Source organism: Crassostrea angulata, chromosome 5 (assembly GCF_025612915.1).
Source record: "Crassostrea angulata isolate pt1a10 chromosome 5, ASM2561291v2, whole genome shotgun sequence".
In the NCBI taxonomy this organism is placed as follows: Eukaryota; Metazoa; Mollusca; class Bivalvia; order Ostreida; family Ostreidae; genus Magallana; species Magallana angulata.
In genome coordinates this window covers 20,551,366-20,567,181 of record NC_069115.1, presented here as the reverse complement: position 1 = coordinate 20,567,181, position 15,816 = coordinate 20,551,366, and the positions used below count along the sequence as shown (strand labels likewise).

The following is a 15,816-nucleotide window of genomic DNA, read 5'->3' as shown; positions in this document are numbered from 1 at the left end:
CAATGGTCTATCATTAAGTATATATGGATTTTTCCGAAACTGCATCTTGAGCGGGTGAAAATGCCACCTTGGCACTGGCATAATTATCCGGCAAAGTGTTCATTGCTTGGCTTTGTATTTTGGAGATGGTTTGCATGTGCATACCTTGTTGCCCAATCCTTTAAAATAATGACTAAAATACATGTATGTTAAAATTGAATCACGGACGGAAACGATAGAATCGATCCTAAATAGACAATAATAATAATGATAATTTCTTAATATACAGTAGGTATTTGTTCACACAAATATTGGGGTTTTATGTTGGAAAATTCGTAATTCAACCTTAATGCATGTGTGTATATTGCTAACCAATTTATGACTATTAATCACTTTTTTTTACTTTGAATCATTGGTAATATTAGGTTTGAAGCCAATTTGATAAAGTTATAGGTGTAATGAAAGTCAATGAAAAGTCCACGAAAACGTTACAAGATAATTTTACAGCTTTGTGAACGTACGTATGAAAACCAATCTTAAATCTCTTTTTATTTAAGTATAGTAAAACACTGTTTGAAGAAAAAAACATATTCAGAGTGATTTAGGATGCGCAACAGCGAAAAATAACGGCATCTACGAGGTCAAAAGGTCATTTTTGACAAGTCCTCTCAACTGTCATGGTGTAAGTTTTGATTCATAGTGTTATCACAAACGAAGACACTGAAAAATGTAGATATACAGTATTGATATGTATACGTAAGATACCTCGCTGCTGCTCATCATAGGAACCTTTTATTAGTCAGCTATCATTCATGCTTTTATTAAGTGAATACTGGCTTACATGTGTTTGACCGGTTCGTCCTGTCTGTGACGTCAGAAAAGACTCATATCTGTGTGTGATAATGATGTAACACAAGAACGGATTTGTTATTAAAATGCTTACAATTTCAGTATGATACCTTGCAGACCAACGGAAATAGTATCGATCACGTTGAGAGATGATTTAATACTAAGTTAATAATATATAAGATGTCTAACTGCAAACAAGAGTTGTTCTCGAGGCTAGATGGTCAATAAATTACTGATAAGGTCTACCCTAAATTTTTAAAATATGGTACGCTTAAGGTACTTTAACAAGATTCGAACTCAGAAATCTATTTATTCAGAATGATTAATATGGGCATGTTTATTGCGCCGACAAAGTTTAGTGAAAGTCGAAATTGAGTTACAAAGCAAGATACATAATTTGAAGTTATTTGTTTTGTAAACAAAGCTCGAGTCTTGTTATGTTTTACATAATTATGTTTGATTAGTAAAAGTTTAAATCAATTCTTACTTCTTAATAAGTTTAAACACATCTTATTCAGAATTCAAATGGATTGTTTAACAGGTAAAGCCTATGTAAACCATTCCCGAATCAAAGTCAATTAGTGGTCTTATGAAATAATTTATAGAATATAATACTCAGGGTATTACTAGTTGTTTACAGAGCGATATATTTTTGGAATTTTCTTGTTTACTAGACGAGGGATAATTTTTATTAATGATATTGACTTTTACCAACAATGTTTAAAAAATATGCAATTTGTACTTCTGGTAATAATATATCATCTATGAACACTTTGAATCAGTTTATCTTGTTTACTCTGAAATTGTAGTTCCTATGTTTACATTGCATGTATTTATAAACAAAAAATAAGACACGACCTTTGTTTACATAACAATATATTCTTATCTCTGTATCTTGTGTCTCTCTTATAATTTGACTTCTAACATTCCAATTTTGGTGAATCATTCAATCTCCACCTGTAAACTATTTCATATATAAAAGATAAGAAATACAATTTTGATCTTCAATCGTGTCTACGCCCCATTTAAGCTGTTGTAATAAACTAGTATTAGGTAAAAAATATATCAATCTTAGTTTTCAAATTCAGTGTGTTTATTTATCTTTATAAAGATCTTGTATTATATATTTTATATATAAAAGTGGCGACGATGATACAGCCACCTTAAAAAAAAGCGACGGAAAACGACACAAACGGAAAACGGCACGAAACGGAAAACAGCATGAAACGGAAAGCGAAAAACGGAATAACAAAGTTTTAATCTGACTTGACAAGATATTCATCAAAGCGGAATCAATATTCCATATTTAATGTCATTTTCAAACCCTACCAAAGATTGTTCACAAGAGATAATTTATTCATTAATTCTAAACAACCGTGCTTCTTACAAAAAATAACGAAATTAAAGGAAAGAAGAAATAAGAGTTACTCGATAATCGGAAACATCAAAGGGACTTTTGATTTGATAACAAGTGTGAAAAGCATTACAGAATCAATAACAACTTAAAAAATAGTATTCGATATATCATAACTATATTTAACTGACAGAGAAGTTGGGGGGGGGGGGGGGGGGTTGTAGTTGATCATAGATGAGATGATGAGGAAGACCTTGAAGCAACTCATGCTTTTCTGCCACAATAGGGATTCACTAATTTGAACAATCTAATTTGAAAATTAAATAGATGTCTGTCTCAGTACGTAGACATTGATTATACCTACATGCCCAAAGATAAGGCTTGTGTAATTGACACTAATGACGAAAAGAGACCCGCACCTTTTTTCTTAGTCTCTGCAACCACTAAAAAAGGTTTGAATATCAGCACTTTTTCCATCAGATCTTCCTTAAATTTTCCAATATGATTTACTTGCTTATAAATAATCTTTAAGTAAAAAAATTAATATTTCAGACAAAATTTGAAAAATTGCTTCATTTTATACAGAGCTCTACTCTAAATATAGCATAAAAATGACCAAAACCACCCAGTCCTCTTAAATAAACAGTTTAAGCTTAAATACCCCCGCCCCCCCCCCCCCCCCCCCCCGAATTTGACTTCTAAAGTATATTGATCACCAATATTCAAATAAAGGGACAACGGAGCAAAAGATTTCATTGTTATATAAACAACATTCCGTCTGGTTTTAATTTAGTCCACTTTCTTAGACAAGTTCATGTTAAAAGAGATGAAAATAATGAAATATTCTGGAATTCGTTCCCTGCTACATGTATTATCGTGAAGTTTGACATTGAAAGTCAAATATGCATTCTGTACAGTGTATCACTGAATACAGGGAAATATTCGCCCCCATTTTATTTTCGCCCCTTTCACCCTCCTTGTATTGGGGCAAATTTAAGACTGATCGAATTGCATTGGCTTAAATTATATCTTTTTAAACAAACCTTTGTTTAATCGAATTCAAGGTGGAATAACACACCTGGTAAACGTCACTCAAATTAACAGGAAATTATTCTATAATGAAAGATACTATGATAAATAAACTGTACACATGTCAAATAAGCGAATTGTATACGTGAGATATTTAACCTTTATACTAATTCTTTTGTGAGACTCTAACCATTTTTGATTACATTTGAATTAATCTCGGATAGCAACAATTTTTTTTCTCCCGCTGTTTTTAATCAAAGATCGAAATTTCCATTATCATTAGGAAAGATCACAGGAATGCAGATTCGTCGCCTTAATAAATCCTATTATTGATACTTTCATCCTTTTGATGCCTGACGACTGCACGAGTTCAATTAAAACAAATATCAGCTATAAGCGTCTTAATTTCAATAACTCTCATCTGATGGCTCGATCTTTTATCCCCCTTTCATTAAAAGCTCACCAGGAAAGCACAGAAGTTTTAACATAAATGAGAATGCAAGAAATGTACTTTGTTAAGAAATACCTGGATTTCTATAACAATTTAACAGCAGGGTAACAAAAAAATATAAGGCAATTCATCAAACATGGGTTTAAAGGGGCAAAAATTGTCACGATTTTGGTCAAGTTCAATTTTACTGTTTTTATTATTTACAATGCTTTAGGAATGTATTTCTAATCTTTTTAAAGCTTTTTTGTCTATCTTCTTATTTATTTTAAGCACAAATAAACAGTTCCTAACGATTATCACATTCATTTTAGGTCTAAAACTGGAATTTTCACTTCAACATTCAAAATGTAAACAAAAGCTATGTCTACATAGCAAAGAATTGTAAGCTCTGTAACTCGCTTATAACTCAACGGATGATACTTAAATTTTGTATTCAAATTGAATTCAAAATGCCTTACTGAAGCATTGTAAACATTAAAATCGGACAAATAAGTTTTGACCAAAATCGTGACCATGCCCCTTTTATAAGAAATAACACATCTTCTTGCTCTCTGTACTAACATGAATGCTTCTACTGTAGACAGAGTTATTTTTGCCCCGTATTGATTTTGCCCAAACACAATTAGAAATGTATATTCTTTCTAATTACACACGTAACACTATACAAATATTGACTGGTGTTGAGGGCAAAATTGATTATATTAGCCCCCGAGGGACGAAATATTGCCCGACGCGAAGCCATTGGTGGTTGGCAAATTAACAATGAGATCGACATTAGATATATCAAAATGAACTTTTAAACTTAAAAATTGCTTTAAACTATCATTTGATTAATTCATAATATTTTCATTTTAAAAAGTTATACAGAGCTCTTTTCCTTAAGGTGTCTCACTAGTATTCAAGTTGAAGTACTTCGCTACACCTTGAAATAGTTTCTCAAATCAGCAGAAAACAAGTGAAAAGCTGTCAATGTGACAGCAAACCGGGTTTTCATTTATGTGAACTGTATCCATAATCAATGTCAACCCGTATCCAGTGAAATGGAGTACCCTATATGCAATATTTTGCCCCAAAAATGACTAAGTTCAAAAGCTGGTATTTTTTTCCATAAATTATCGGAAATCAAAATCTTAGCAATATGCACACCTCTGATATATGTACAATTGATCTGCAAAAGAACAACTTCCTATGTTGAAAACTGTAAGTGGAGTTATCGTACAATGAGGGTACCCTATATATCCTTTTGGCAGCCGCCCGCCAGCCCGCCCGCCCTCCATTTTCCCCATTTTAATAACCGGATTTTTCCGATGGAAAACCCGGTTAATTACTTGATTATGGTAGATAGCATGATGGATAAGAAGTTTATGTGTCAAATAGGCAAAATATTGATGTGCAATTTTAGATAAAAAAAAATGATATTTTCAAAATTTTCATTCAGCAAATAGAACTATAGCCCCAGGTGAATTCGAACTCATGAACTGCGGTTCACAAGCCTGATACTTTTTTAAAATACTTTTTATAAGCCTGATACTTAAACTACTGAGCTATTACGATATACATCTGAATCAGTATAACAAAACATTTAAATCGCCATCTCGTGAAGTAGTGTCTAAAAAAGTGTAAGTCTCAGTATAGTGAAGTACCTTCAGACATTTATCAGACTGTAAATGGGAACGGTCGACGTCCATCCAGCCCTCTTCATTAAACAAATGTTTTTGTCTAAAAGCACAGGGTTTAATATTCCTTTTTATACATGTATCGTAAAATGATTTTGAAGGACTTTAATCATCTCTAGTCAACCAGTAAATGCTCTTTCTTTTGGTATAACAAAGAAAACTACTCTGGTTCCAAGTATCAAAGAACAACGTGATTGAAAAAAAAAAAACCACCACAAAAAACTAATACATGATGAATTTATAAAGGACTAACATAATATAATATAAATAAGAATGGTATCGGTTTTACAGATTGGTAAAACCAACGTTATTATTATTTTTTATGCGGAAATAGGGAGGGGGAATGAACTATAGGATAAAGACTATTCAAACACGATTTGTACATATACTCATCACGTTGCAATGTGATGTGAGCATAATTTTCAAACAGTCTTTAAATAGAATAATTGTGATGAGTTGTGGATTTGAAGGAATATACGAATGCAAGATAGCGAAAAGGCAATAATTAGCAAATACTAATTCATAAATAAGGAGGTTAGACGGTCAACAAAATAAACATCAGATCTACTTAAGATTGTAAGTGTGATTTATTTTGATATAAACTTTTATCATATATAGAAAAATCCAAATTGTTAACGTTTTAAATTAAGTGTTTTTTTTTTATATTTTTATGCAGAGCTCTTTTACTAAAGAAGATCAAAACGGTCAAAAATTGCTAAGACCATCAAGCGCTTCATGGCCTTGGCCCTCCTAACGGGAATACGATGTATTGATTTATTCACAATTAATCTTTTTGAAATAAAGTACGCGTTTGTTCATCTCAACAGAATATGGAAATTTCTTCTGCTCTTTTATCAGACTTACTAAAGTTAATCTACTTTGCAATCAGGTCAACCAATTTTTGTGTCATTAGTAAAACTCTCATGGGAATACCCCCCGAACTTAATTTTCTCTAAGCTGCGCATTTTAAAAAACCCTATTCTTTTCTCTTTTTTGCAGTCTAATGATTCTATATGAAGATCAGCTGAGAATACTTGATAGAAAAAAATCATGACAAATCTTACTCAAGCTTATCTGATTAATGATATTTCTAAGCATACACTTATTCCATTTGTTTAATCACAATTATATATACCGTCCACATATTTTTTGCATATGATTGTGTGGAAAGCTACTGCAGTTATAACACTGTAACACATAGGGTACTGTAAAAGTTAAAGCGTCGAGTTTTATTATGACGTTACAAACGTTGAAGACTGTAAAACCCAACGTCACTTGTGAAAATCAATGTTCACGCTTGTGGCTGTTACAGTGGCTCTTCCATTCATATGATCTTACCCTTAGGATAAAAAAAGATTTTTCAGGTATAAATCACATATTTACAGACAAGGCAAGAAGTTAAAGAAATGTAAATATAAGCATTAAATCTTTATTTTTTGAAAGATATAGTCTCATATCTGGAGCGGTGTGTGCTTACAAATTTTCTTAACGCCCTAACGCGCGTTAATCAATTTGTATGCATACACCGCTGCAGTTTCATGTATGAGACTGTATCTTAAAAAAATAAGAATTTAATACTTAAATGTCAAGTTCAGAATAGACTTAATTTAGACAGTCATTGCGTTAATTTTTGTCTATAAATATTTCAATTCTTGCTCTTGTTATTTGAATTATATAAATACCAAGTTGTGCAAAAATAAAACATTATACAAAACTTGTTGATTCCTCTTAATTTCATTTGCAAATTAAATATTTTATGGCGCGGGTGCTTTTATACCAACAAATACAACATCAATGTAAACTGCACTGTACTGAAAAAGATACAAGATGAAGTATTAAATTAATTGGGACAATCTAATATATTGTATACAATGCAAATTCTGTACGCATAGAATCAAAATGTTCGTAAAGGACTATTCAAATCGCTGCGTTAAATCAAACTTTGATAAAAATCTTAAAACAGAAATTTTTATCACGTGATTTTATATGATATACATGTATTATTACTATGTATTATATTGTTTTTTTATTTATTATGCCAGTTTTAGGGTGGGATATTTGCACCCGATCAAGAGGAAGTTTCCAACAAAATCATGAATACCACACATTGTATGATTTACATGTACCGTTACCTAAAGAAAAAAACCCAAGCACTTTGTCACTTAATGTGTGAAATATCTTTCTTGAAATATGAAATCCAACAGGAAATAGATAATTTCTCTAAGGGAATTTTCACTTTTTTAAGGAAAAGCTTTTAACTACAAAGCAGGTGAAAAAGCAAAGTTCTTTTTTAAATTTACTTTACCGGCAATGGTCTAGCACTGCATACTTGATTGACGGGCAAATTAAAACGTAAACCGGTATAAAATGCTACCATGTCACTTAAAAGATAGACTGGAACTCTGTTGATTAAATGTTTTAATTTAATGAGGATTTATGTTGGATATTGCTATTAAAGGAACTTTTAAAAAGTTTAATGAATAAATATATTATGATTACGTGGACATTTGATCTATACTGGTTTGAACGTGATTTAGTTTTGTAAGTTGTTATGCAAACACTTTGATGTCAAAATTCATCCCATTATCTAAACGAAGTAATTCTGCTAAGCCTTTCTCCAAAAAATTCCTGAGAGCAGGTGCTTTCATGGAGAATAAAACAATTTTTTTTCATTAGGTTAAGATATCAACATCGATTTTCTTTCAAGGAAACCAAAGTCCATAAAATGAGAGAGGCCATTGGTTCTTGCTATCACGCACGTGTTTGTAGCCTTGTGCATTATAGGATCTATTTGAATACAGTTATACTGTACTTTCTTCCATACCATATGTACACGTAGATATGATCATTTATAATAGAAGTCCATTGATATATGTTGCAGGAAATAATATTTTAATGATATCGGACACATACCTTTTACCAAAAAAAAAAAAAAAAAAAAAAAAGAAAAAAACAACAAACAAAAAAACAACAAAAAACAAAATAAACAAACAAACAAACCAAAAAACATTGATATATTTGACATATATATTATATAAAGTTTTGAATCGACTTACTGTTATTTTTAATATTTATTCTTTGAGTGGAATAAACTCAACTTAATTAAACTTGTGGATTTTACTTATTTTGGATTTTATATTCTATAAATCTTGATATATGTGCAAAAGATGCCTTGTTTGTAATATTCTGTAGACTGGCAATTGATTCTGTTTTGCGCATTTCCCTCCTTAAAGAACTCTCCGAAACATGGTTTGTTGCACTGTCATTTATTTCGTTTTCCAACCGATAAAAAGTGTATATTGTATGCATTATCTTTTTAAGGGGGAACACGTAAGCTGTAAGAACTTGTTTCAAATCCTCTTGTGTAATTACACAATAAAAATGTTCAAATCATAAAAAGGAAGAAGAAAGTTGATGGATCTCTGCAGGTATGTTGATGTTTGAGTTGAGTTTAATTGATAAGAAGTATGCGGAAGCTCTCATTTACTACACAGAAAAAATTCGAACTTGCAACTAATGAGAAAAGTTAATGCTTAACTGTAAACATTTCCATCTCAGTTTGGATCCTCTATCGTGCGAGCAGAATAATGTTTCTTTATTGGACCAGTTCCAAACATGCTATCGATATAATCTAATCTAATCTATTTTAAATCTGGTTGAAATTAGGAGCCAGTAGAAGAACGAGGTTGAAGGAGAAATAAGAAAAGAATTCAAGACATGAAAAACTTCAAACAAATATCATGTCGAAGAAATGTAAAAAAAGAAAAAAAAATCGATAAAAAATCACACAAAATCGCAAAAGGTGCGTTAAAATATTAAGTAGATGAAAAGGTATTCATTGTTACTTCCGTACTATTAATCAAGGTACTGTAAGCTTTAAATGCAATGAAAAATATAGATTTATAGGTTCTAGATTTATAAGTTCTATTGTCTTTGTGAGTACACTACAAATCGAATTTGTAATGTATAGTTCAATTATAACCACCGATGACTATTTAAATATTTGATCCCAGAATTTGTTGTAAGTTTTGTGAATATAAGTAATAAGGTGTCAGTCTTTGAATATTATGAGGTGATAAATACTGTCCGGTGTGATCAAATCTATTATAAAGCCATTCGGACTTCATTGGATTTGATCACCCCAGACTGTATTTGATTTAAAGATAGCTCAATGGTCGTGGCTATTTTTAGACTCAGTCTGTATTGATCTGCTTTAATAGAAGAGCTCTATATCAAAATACATGCAAAAGAAAAAGTCTTAATATAAGTCAAAATTTTATAGAATTTTTCATTATTAAAGTATAGTTTAGAGCTGAACTATTGCTGCCTTAAAGCTTAAGGAAAACCCGATGGTTAATTTTTGACCATCCATCCTTCTTAGGTAAATACAATTTCGGATTGTGCGTGAATTATCTAAGGTTTTGGACCTTATCATTTAGGAAACGAAATGTTCCTTGTTTTTTAAAAGATATTTTTCATAAAAGATTTCCCCTTAATTATTTGCAATTTTTTAATCTGGAAATGTCCAAAATTTCAAAGCACTTACCATATTTGGAGCTGGAATTTATTGAATTTGTCTTGAAAATGCAATGCAATGCTTATTAATACAATCGTGATAAATATTATCCATTGCGTTTTTCAATGAACTTGAAATAGAATTCCAGAATTCCAGGTGGCAATCTAGCCTGGCGTTGATAAGAATAAAAGAAGGAAATAATTGAATACCTTTCATGGAGTGCATGTGGCGGTTTTCTAATAAATCATGTATATCAAACTTTTTACATAAAAATAATAATTTGTGATCCCGTAATGCGCTGAAAATGACCAATTTGAACAAAGATGATATTGAACATTATCATACTGATTGTTTTGAAAATATTACAACTTCAGTAGTACAAACGCTTTGCAAGGAATGTTCCAAACATTTTCTAATATGTTTAACATCATTTGTGACCCAGGGGCCAATTTTTAATTTCAAATATTATTTCATATTTCGCATAATTATGTTACAAAGTAGGCCGAATTATTTAAACAAAATATTTCCTATATATTTTTATGTAAAACTGGTTCTCTGTCATACCATTATGTTTGGACTCTTGGCTTGGAAATTCTGAACATACAATATATTAAAATTCATTAATTCATGTTGACCTTTAGGATTTACACTTGTTTTGGCACTCCGGGTCATCTTTATAAAGATAAAATAAAATCTATAATATTTTTTATTTCACGACAATACGGAAATCCTTAATCCCTTTTTATCAGTTTCGTCATGCACACATGATTTGGCTTATAGTATAAAGAGCTTTGAAGTGTCTTTTTTGTCATTGTGACTTTCGTTACAAGGTTATTAGGTACCAATAGTACCCCTTCACTACCCGCCCAAAACACAGTATTATTTAAATGCACGTTTATATGCTCATATTTTATCAAAGGTTATTGTATTATATTTCTTTGTAATGAAGTTTGATATAATAAACGCGATTTTTTAAAACAATCGTCCCTAATCCACTGAATTTCGTTGTTATTTTTTATTTAAAAAAATGAAAGAACAGATGAAAGAGTGAATCGAGACAAAAATAAAAAAGCGAATTCTTGCAAATCTACAAAATGAAACAACTTAGTTCTGAAATATAAATTTTAAGAGAAGAGTTCTTTTCTGTTCAAACATTTATTAGTACATAGGCCATAGTATGAACAATAAAACAATTATACCACATTATGAACTTCAAATTTGAAATCAGCATATTTTGTTTAGACAAGTTAGCTTTTTTTTTTATGAATTTGGCACTAGGTTTATTGTTGTCCTTTCTTTTTCAATTGAATAGGACATGACCATCCATTTGAGGTTGGAGGTTAAAGATAAAAAAAAAATGTTGGAAGTATGAAAACAATAATCGGCAAGAAATTGAAATTGGACCACGGCCAAATATAATTGGAAAAGCTCACATCAGTTATTTCCATTAATCAGGTTATGCTAAAACCGCAATAACACAATAACAAAATCCAGCACGGCTACAACCAAATAATAAAAAATAAATACTTTCTGGAAAAAGTATTCTGGAGTTGTAAAATGTTATAAAAGTATGCAAAAAAAGATGAAAACGCAAATTCATCATAATAATAAAAAGAAGATGCATCTTCCAATCGAAGGATAGAGATGTTTAGTGTTTACTTTGATATTATAAACTACAGTTACTCGTCACTAAAGGTTTCCTTTAAGGTACTTCACCACATCTTTAAATAGTTTCTCAAATCAGAAGAAAATTACTTGATTATGATAGAGAGCATGATGGATAAGAAGTGTATACGTAAAATAGGCGAAAAAATGGGTAATTTTGGATAAAAATGATATTTTTAAAAAACTTCAGTAAACATGAACAAAAGCCACAGGCGGATTCGAACTAATGATCTGCGGTTCACAAGCCTGATACTTTAACCACTGAGCTATGACGATTGTTTGATAAAAACAGTTTAACAAAACATTGAAATCGCCATATTGTGACGTAGTGTCTTAAAAAGTATAAGCCTTGGTGTAGCCTTGGTGTAGTGAAGTACCTTAAATAAAAATTACCAAAATAGATGCATTAAATAGAAGTGTGACAAATACGGGTTTGATTGTAACTGCAATCTTTTAAAAGGTTTTCTCTCTTTTCATTCTTCTGTAGAGCTATATTGAGTCATCGTAGAAGACTCAACAAGACTTAGAATTGGTTGTATAATATCAATACAAAGCAAAGTCAGGTAAATTTCATATCATATGAACATCCCTTCTATTGCATCTTCAATTTATAATTTAAAAAAACCATAGAGAAAAAGCAAATACCATAAAAAAGTAAAAATGTGTATTAACCACTTACCCAGGATACAGATAGTAAAAACGCTTCCATATAAGACAATAAAAATAACTCGCACATAGTAACATTCAAATGGGGATGCAAAAGTTCGAGTCGACGAAAAAGTCCCATTCCACGTCAAATTTGCCTCCATGACAGATAAAAATGTCGATTATATGTCTTCTGATTATTACTTCCCTTTCATGTAGCAATATTAACCTTAACGTAACAATTTCAACCTTGTGTTGGCACGCGATTGGCGTCTAGAGACGATTGCTACACGTTGCAGGATTCCTATACAGCGTTTCTCACAGAAAACATCGATATTTCCCAACTTGGCAGATATTTCCCTACTTGACAGTTCCTTAAGGATATTGAGTGGCTGGTTAGTGAATTTTAGAAAGTAAAAAAAACCACCTGAAAAAATAAATCTTCTCTTTACAAATTATATAATTCAAAAGTATGCATAGAGGATTAGGAGGGAGTTCCTTGAGGTCGTCGTCGAATATGATTGTTTAAGGGTGTCTTAAAAATTTCACAAATTATATCGAACCTATTGGGCATCCGATCGCCAGAGACATACAAAGATTGTTTAATTTGTTCCCTTAATTTTCCTCGATAAGTAGTCCTTAACGCTGCTAAAGAGCCCTCATTTTCGCAAAAAAAAAAAAAACAAAACGAAAATTAGATAATGTATTTGATGAGTGCATATTATCCTTTCGATAAAATAACCAACCTAGCAACAGTAAAACTCGTTTAGTGCGAAGACGGATATAGCGAATTCTCGGATAAAGCGAAGTTATTTTGAGTCCCCAGTAAAACAGTAAAATTCGTAACAAATTTTTGAAACATTTTACGGTTACAACGAATTCGGATATAACGAATTTACGGATATAGCGAACCGATTTTGAGTCCCGCGGAAGTGAATAATAACGAAATTTAACACTACTATAACAAATTTCTTTACAGTTTAAAAAGTTTGCACTACTGTTAAACGTATTAGTTTGAATGAATTTATTTTTGAATTAATTTTTCAATTCCCAATCCGAGTATTAAAAGAATCACATTAATGTATTTTCATTTTAAGCCTTAAATAACAATTATCATCATCTAGTTAAGGAAAAAATGTATTTAGCGAATTCGCTATAGGTATTATTAGGAATTCGTTATACGGATATAACGGAATAATTCCATTGGTCCAAAGGACTTCGCTATAACCGAGTTTTACTGATTAAAATAATACAGTAAAACTCGGTTATAACAGAGTCCTAGGGACCAAAGAATTTACTTCGTTATATCCGTAATTCGTTATATCCTTATATTGAATTCGTAATGATATCTATGCGAATTCATTACATACATGTTTTCTTTCACCAGACAACAATCTTTGCTAATTAAGGCTTAAAATCCTTCTATGTGATACCTTCAATTATCGGATTGTGAATTGAAGAATTTATGTGAAAATAAATTCATCCAAGCTATTGCATAATGCATGTTAAATAATTGTGCTGAATTTTTAAACTGTAAATGAAATAGTTATAAAAGTGTTCAATTTCGTTATCATTCACCTCGACTGGACTCAAAATCAGTTCGCTATATCCGTAAATTCGTTAAATCCGAATTCGTTTTAAGCGTAACATTTTGCAAAGATTTGATAAGAATTTTACCTTGGACTCAAAAAACTTCACTATATCCAAGATTTTCCTATATCCTTGTTCGTACTAAACGAGTTCTACTGTATATTGATTTTATCTCATGAAAGTAGAAAATAAGTACTCTAATTAAATTTTCTAGTGTCAAAGTGTTGGTTTTGACCAATCCTTAAATTTTTGGCAGTTATATTATCAAAGTTATTGTGTTTTCATAGTTGTAGCTTAACAGTAATGATTGCATGCGTAGTACATTTCATTTTTTCATGAAATATTTGATTACAAATTCAATCATGTACCAAGGTTTTTAGAAAAGTTCGTGGACAAAGTGACTTACAGCAAAATTACTAGTATACATTGTAGGATGACGTATGTTTAATTATATGACCACCAGTTAAAAATGAGTATCCAAAAATAATATGATTTTGAAGTTGTTTTCAAAAGATACAGCGATTTTTACTTTGCATGAATTAGATTTACGATGCACCATTAATATTTCCACGTGGTTAAGTGACGTCAACCTACTGAAAGTCAAACCTGTTACTTTCTTTCAAAACAAACACCTTTTAATTCCACACACTTTTCATGTCATTAACTCATTTATAAAATCCATGTTCATACCATTATGTGTCAAGTTGTTGTATTGTGTCTTTTTTTGACAAACTTTCACAAAATGACCATCATAAGTTTTTATGATTATGATGTCATATGAAATATATATATATTACAGATTCCTTAGAAAATACGTCAAAATTAGATCTGAAAGTTTCGCTGGTACATGTATCAAGAGAAAAGTCCGCTTACAATCGAACTTTTCCGCGAACTTTTCTAACAACTCTCGTACGTATGTGCATGTATTGCCAATATAATTCTACTAATCATCTCTTTACTGTTTAGATTTAATGGTTTTTGGGTGTTTCGAATAACAACACTTTATAACGTTAATTCTTCGGGTTTTTTATATCACGTTTAAGTAATATGGACTCTATAACCCCCCCAAAAAATGTTATTAACGAGACATATTCAACATTTGCGTGTGTTCGACAAAAGTCTGGTGATGAGCGTTGGAGATTGCGTTAGAAAATTGTTACATTCAGACGATTAGCCTGACCTATCGGGAAAGGAATGTCGGGCGCAGTGTCTTTGTATACGAGCACAGTGTGTACAGTAAGACACGCTTGTAAGGAAGTGTCAGGGTCAGGCAGTTTTTGCTTTTTTGTAAACGTTATTCTTTATATCCATAAAGTTTTTTAGTGTTTAAGTGTTTAACTGTATGCGTTTAAAAAGTAGATCCTTCCAGTCACATAAGGAAATGTGTGTTCTGACCTTTTTGTTTATAAAGGTATCACTAGCAACCATTCCTTTAAAATTCAGAAGTTTCAAATGTTATAATTATATTACCTGTTCTAGTATTTTATTGATGGTGTAAGATTGTCTGTACATGACATTGCTTTTTAGGTTTTCTGAACATATAGTTTTTTTTTCGAAAACCGTGTTTAAAACGCAAATAAAAGTAATAATAATAACATGTATGTGTACATGTAGAAATCAATTGAAGAGAGTTTAATAGACATTCAGCAAAAAACGTAAACATGTTTTGAAACTGATTTTCTAAAAGCAAAATGCAATAATTTTACCTCTAAAGCCTTTTGTCTTGAATTTGACTTCGCTTTTTTGAATAATAATTTTAAAAATAATTTTGTAATGTCAGTACCTAGGAAAATTATTCATATGTTTAAAATATATGAATAATTTAACACATACATTTGTATAAAACATAATTACCTGCATAAGAACATGTTTTAAAATTTAAGTGTTGAACACATATTATACGCATGTGTTATATATACATTTTACATGTGTTGATACATGTTTCAAGCAACACACGCTTATTATATTAAGGTGTAAATAATGTTTTATTTTATGACTTCCATCTATAATTATTCATGTAAATCAAGTAGTAATTATCTAACAAACTTTTGTCAGCATCAGG

The 15,816-nt window shown here is 30.9% G+C and overlaps 1 protein-coding gene across 1 annotated transcript in view; it reads right to left on the bottom strand.

Moving 5' to 3' along the window:
* Positions 1–12,427, bottom strand: part of LOC128183024 (trissin receptor-like) — a 31,695-nt gene extending 19,268 nt beyond the window's left edge. Inside the window, exon 1 of the mRNA XM_052851806.1 lies at positions 12,199–12,427. Within this exon, the coding sequence (XP_052707766.1) occupies positions 12,199–12,328 (130 nt within the window). The 5' untranslated portion in view covers positions 12,329–12,427. The remainder of the gene's footprint in view (positions 1–12,198) is intronic.
* Between the last annotated feature and the right edge of the window lie 3,389 nt (positions 12,428–15,816).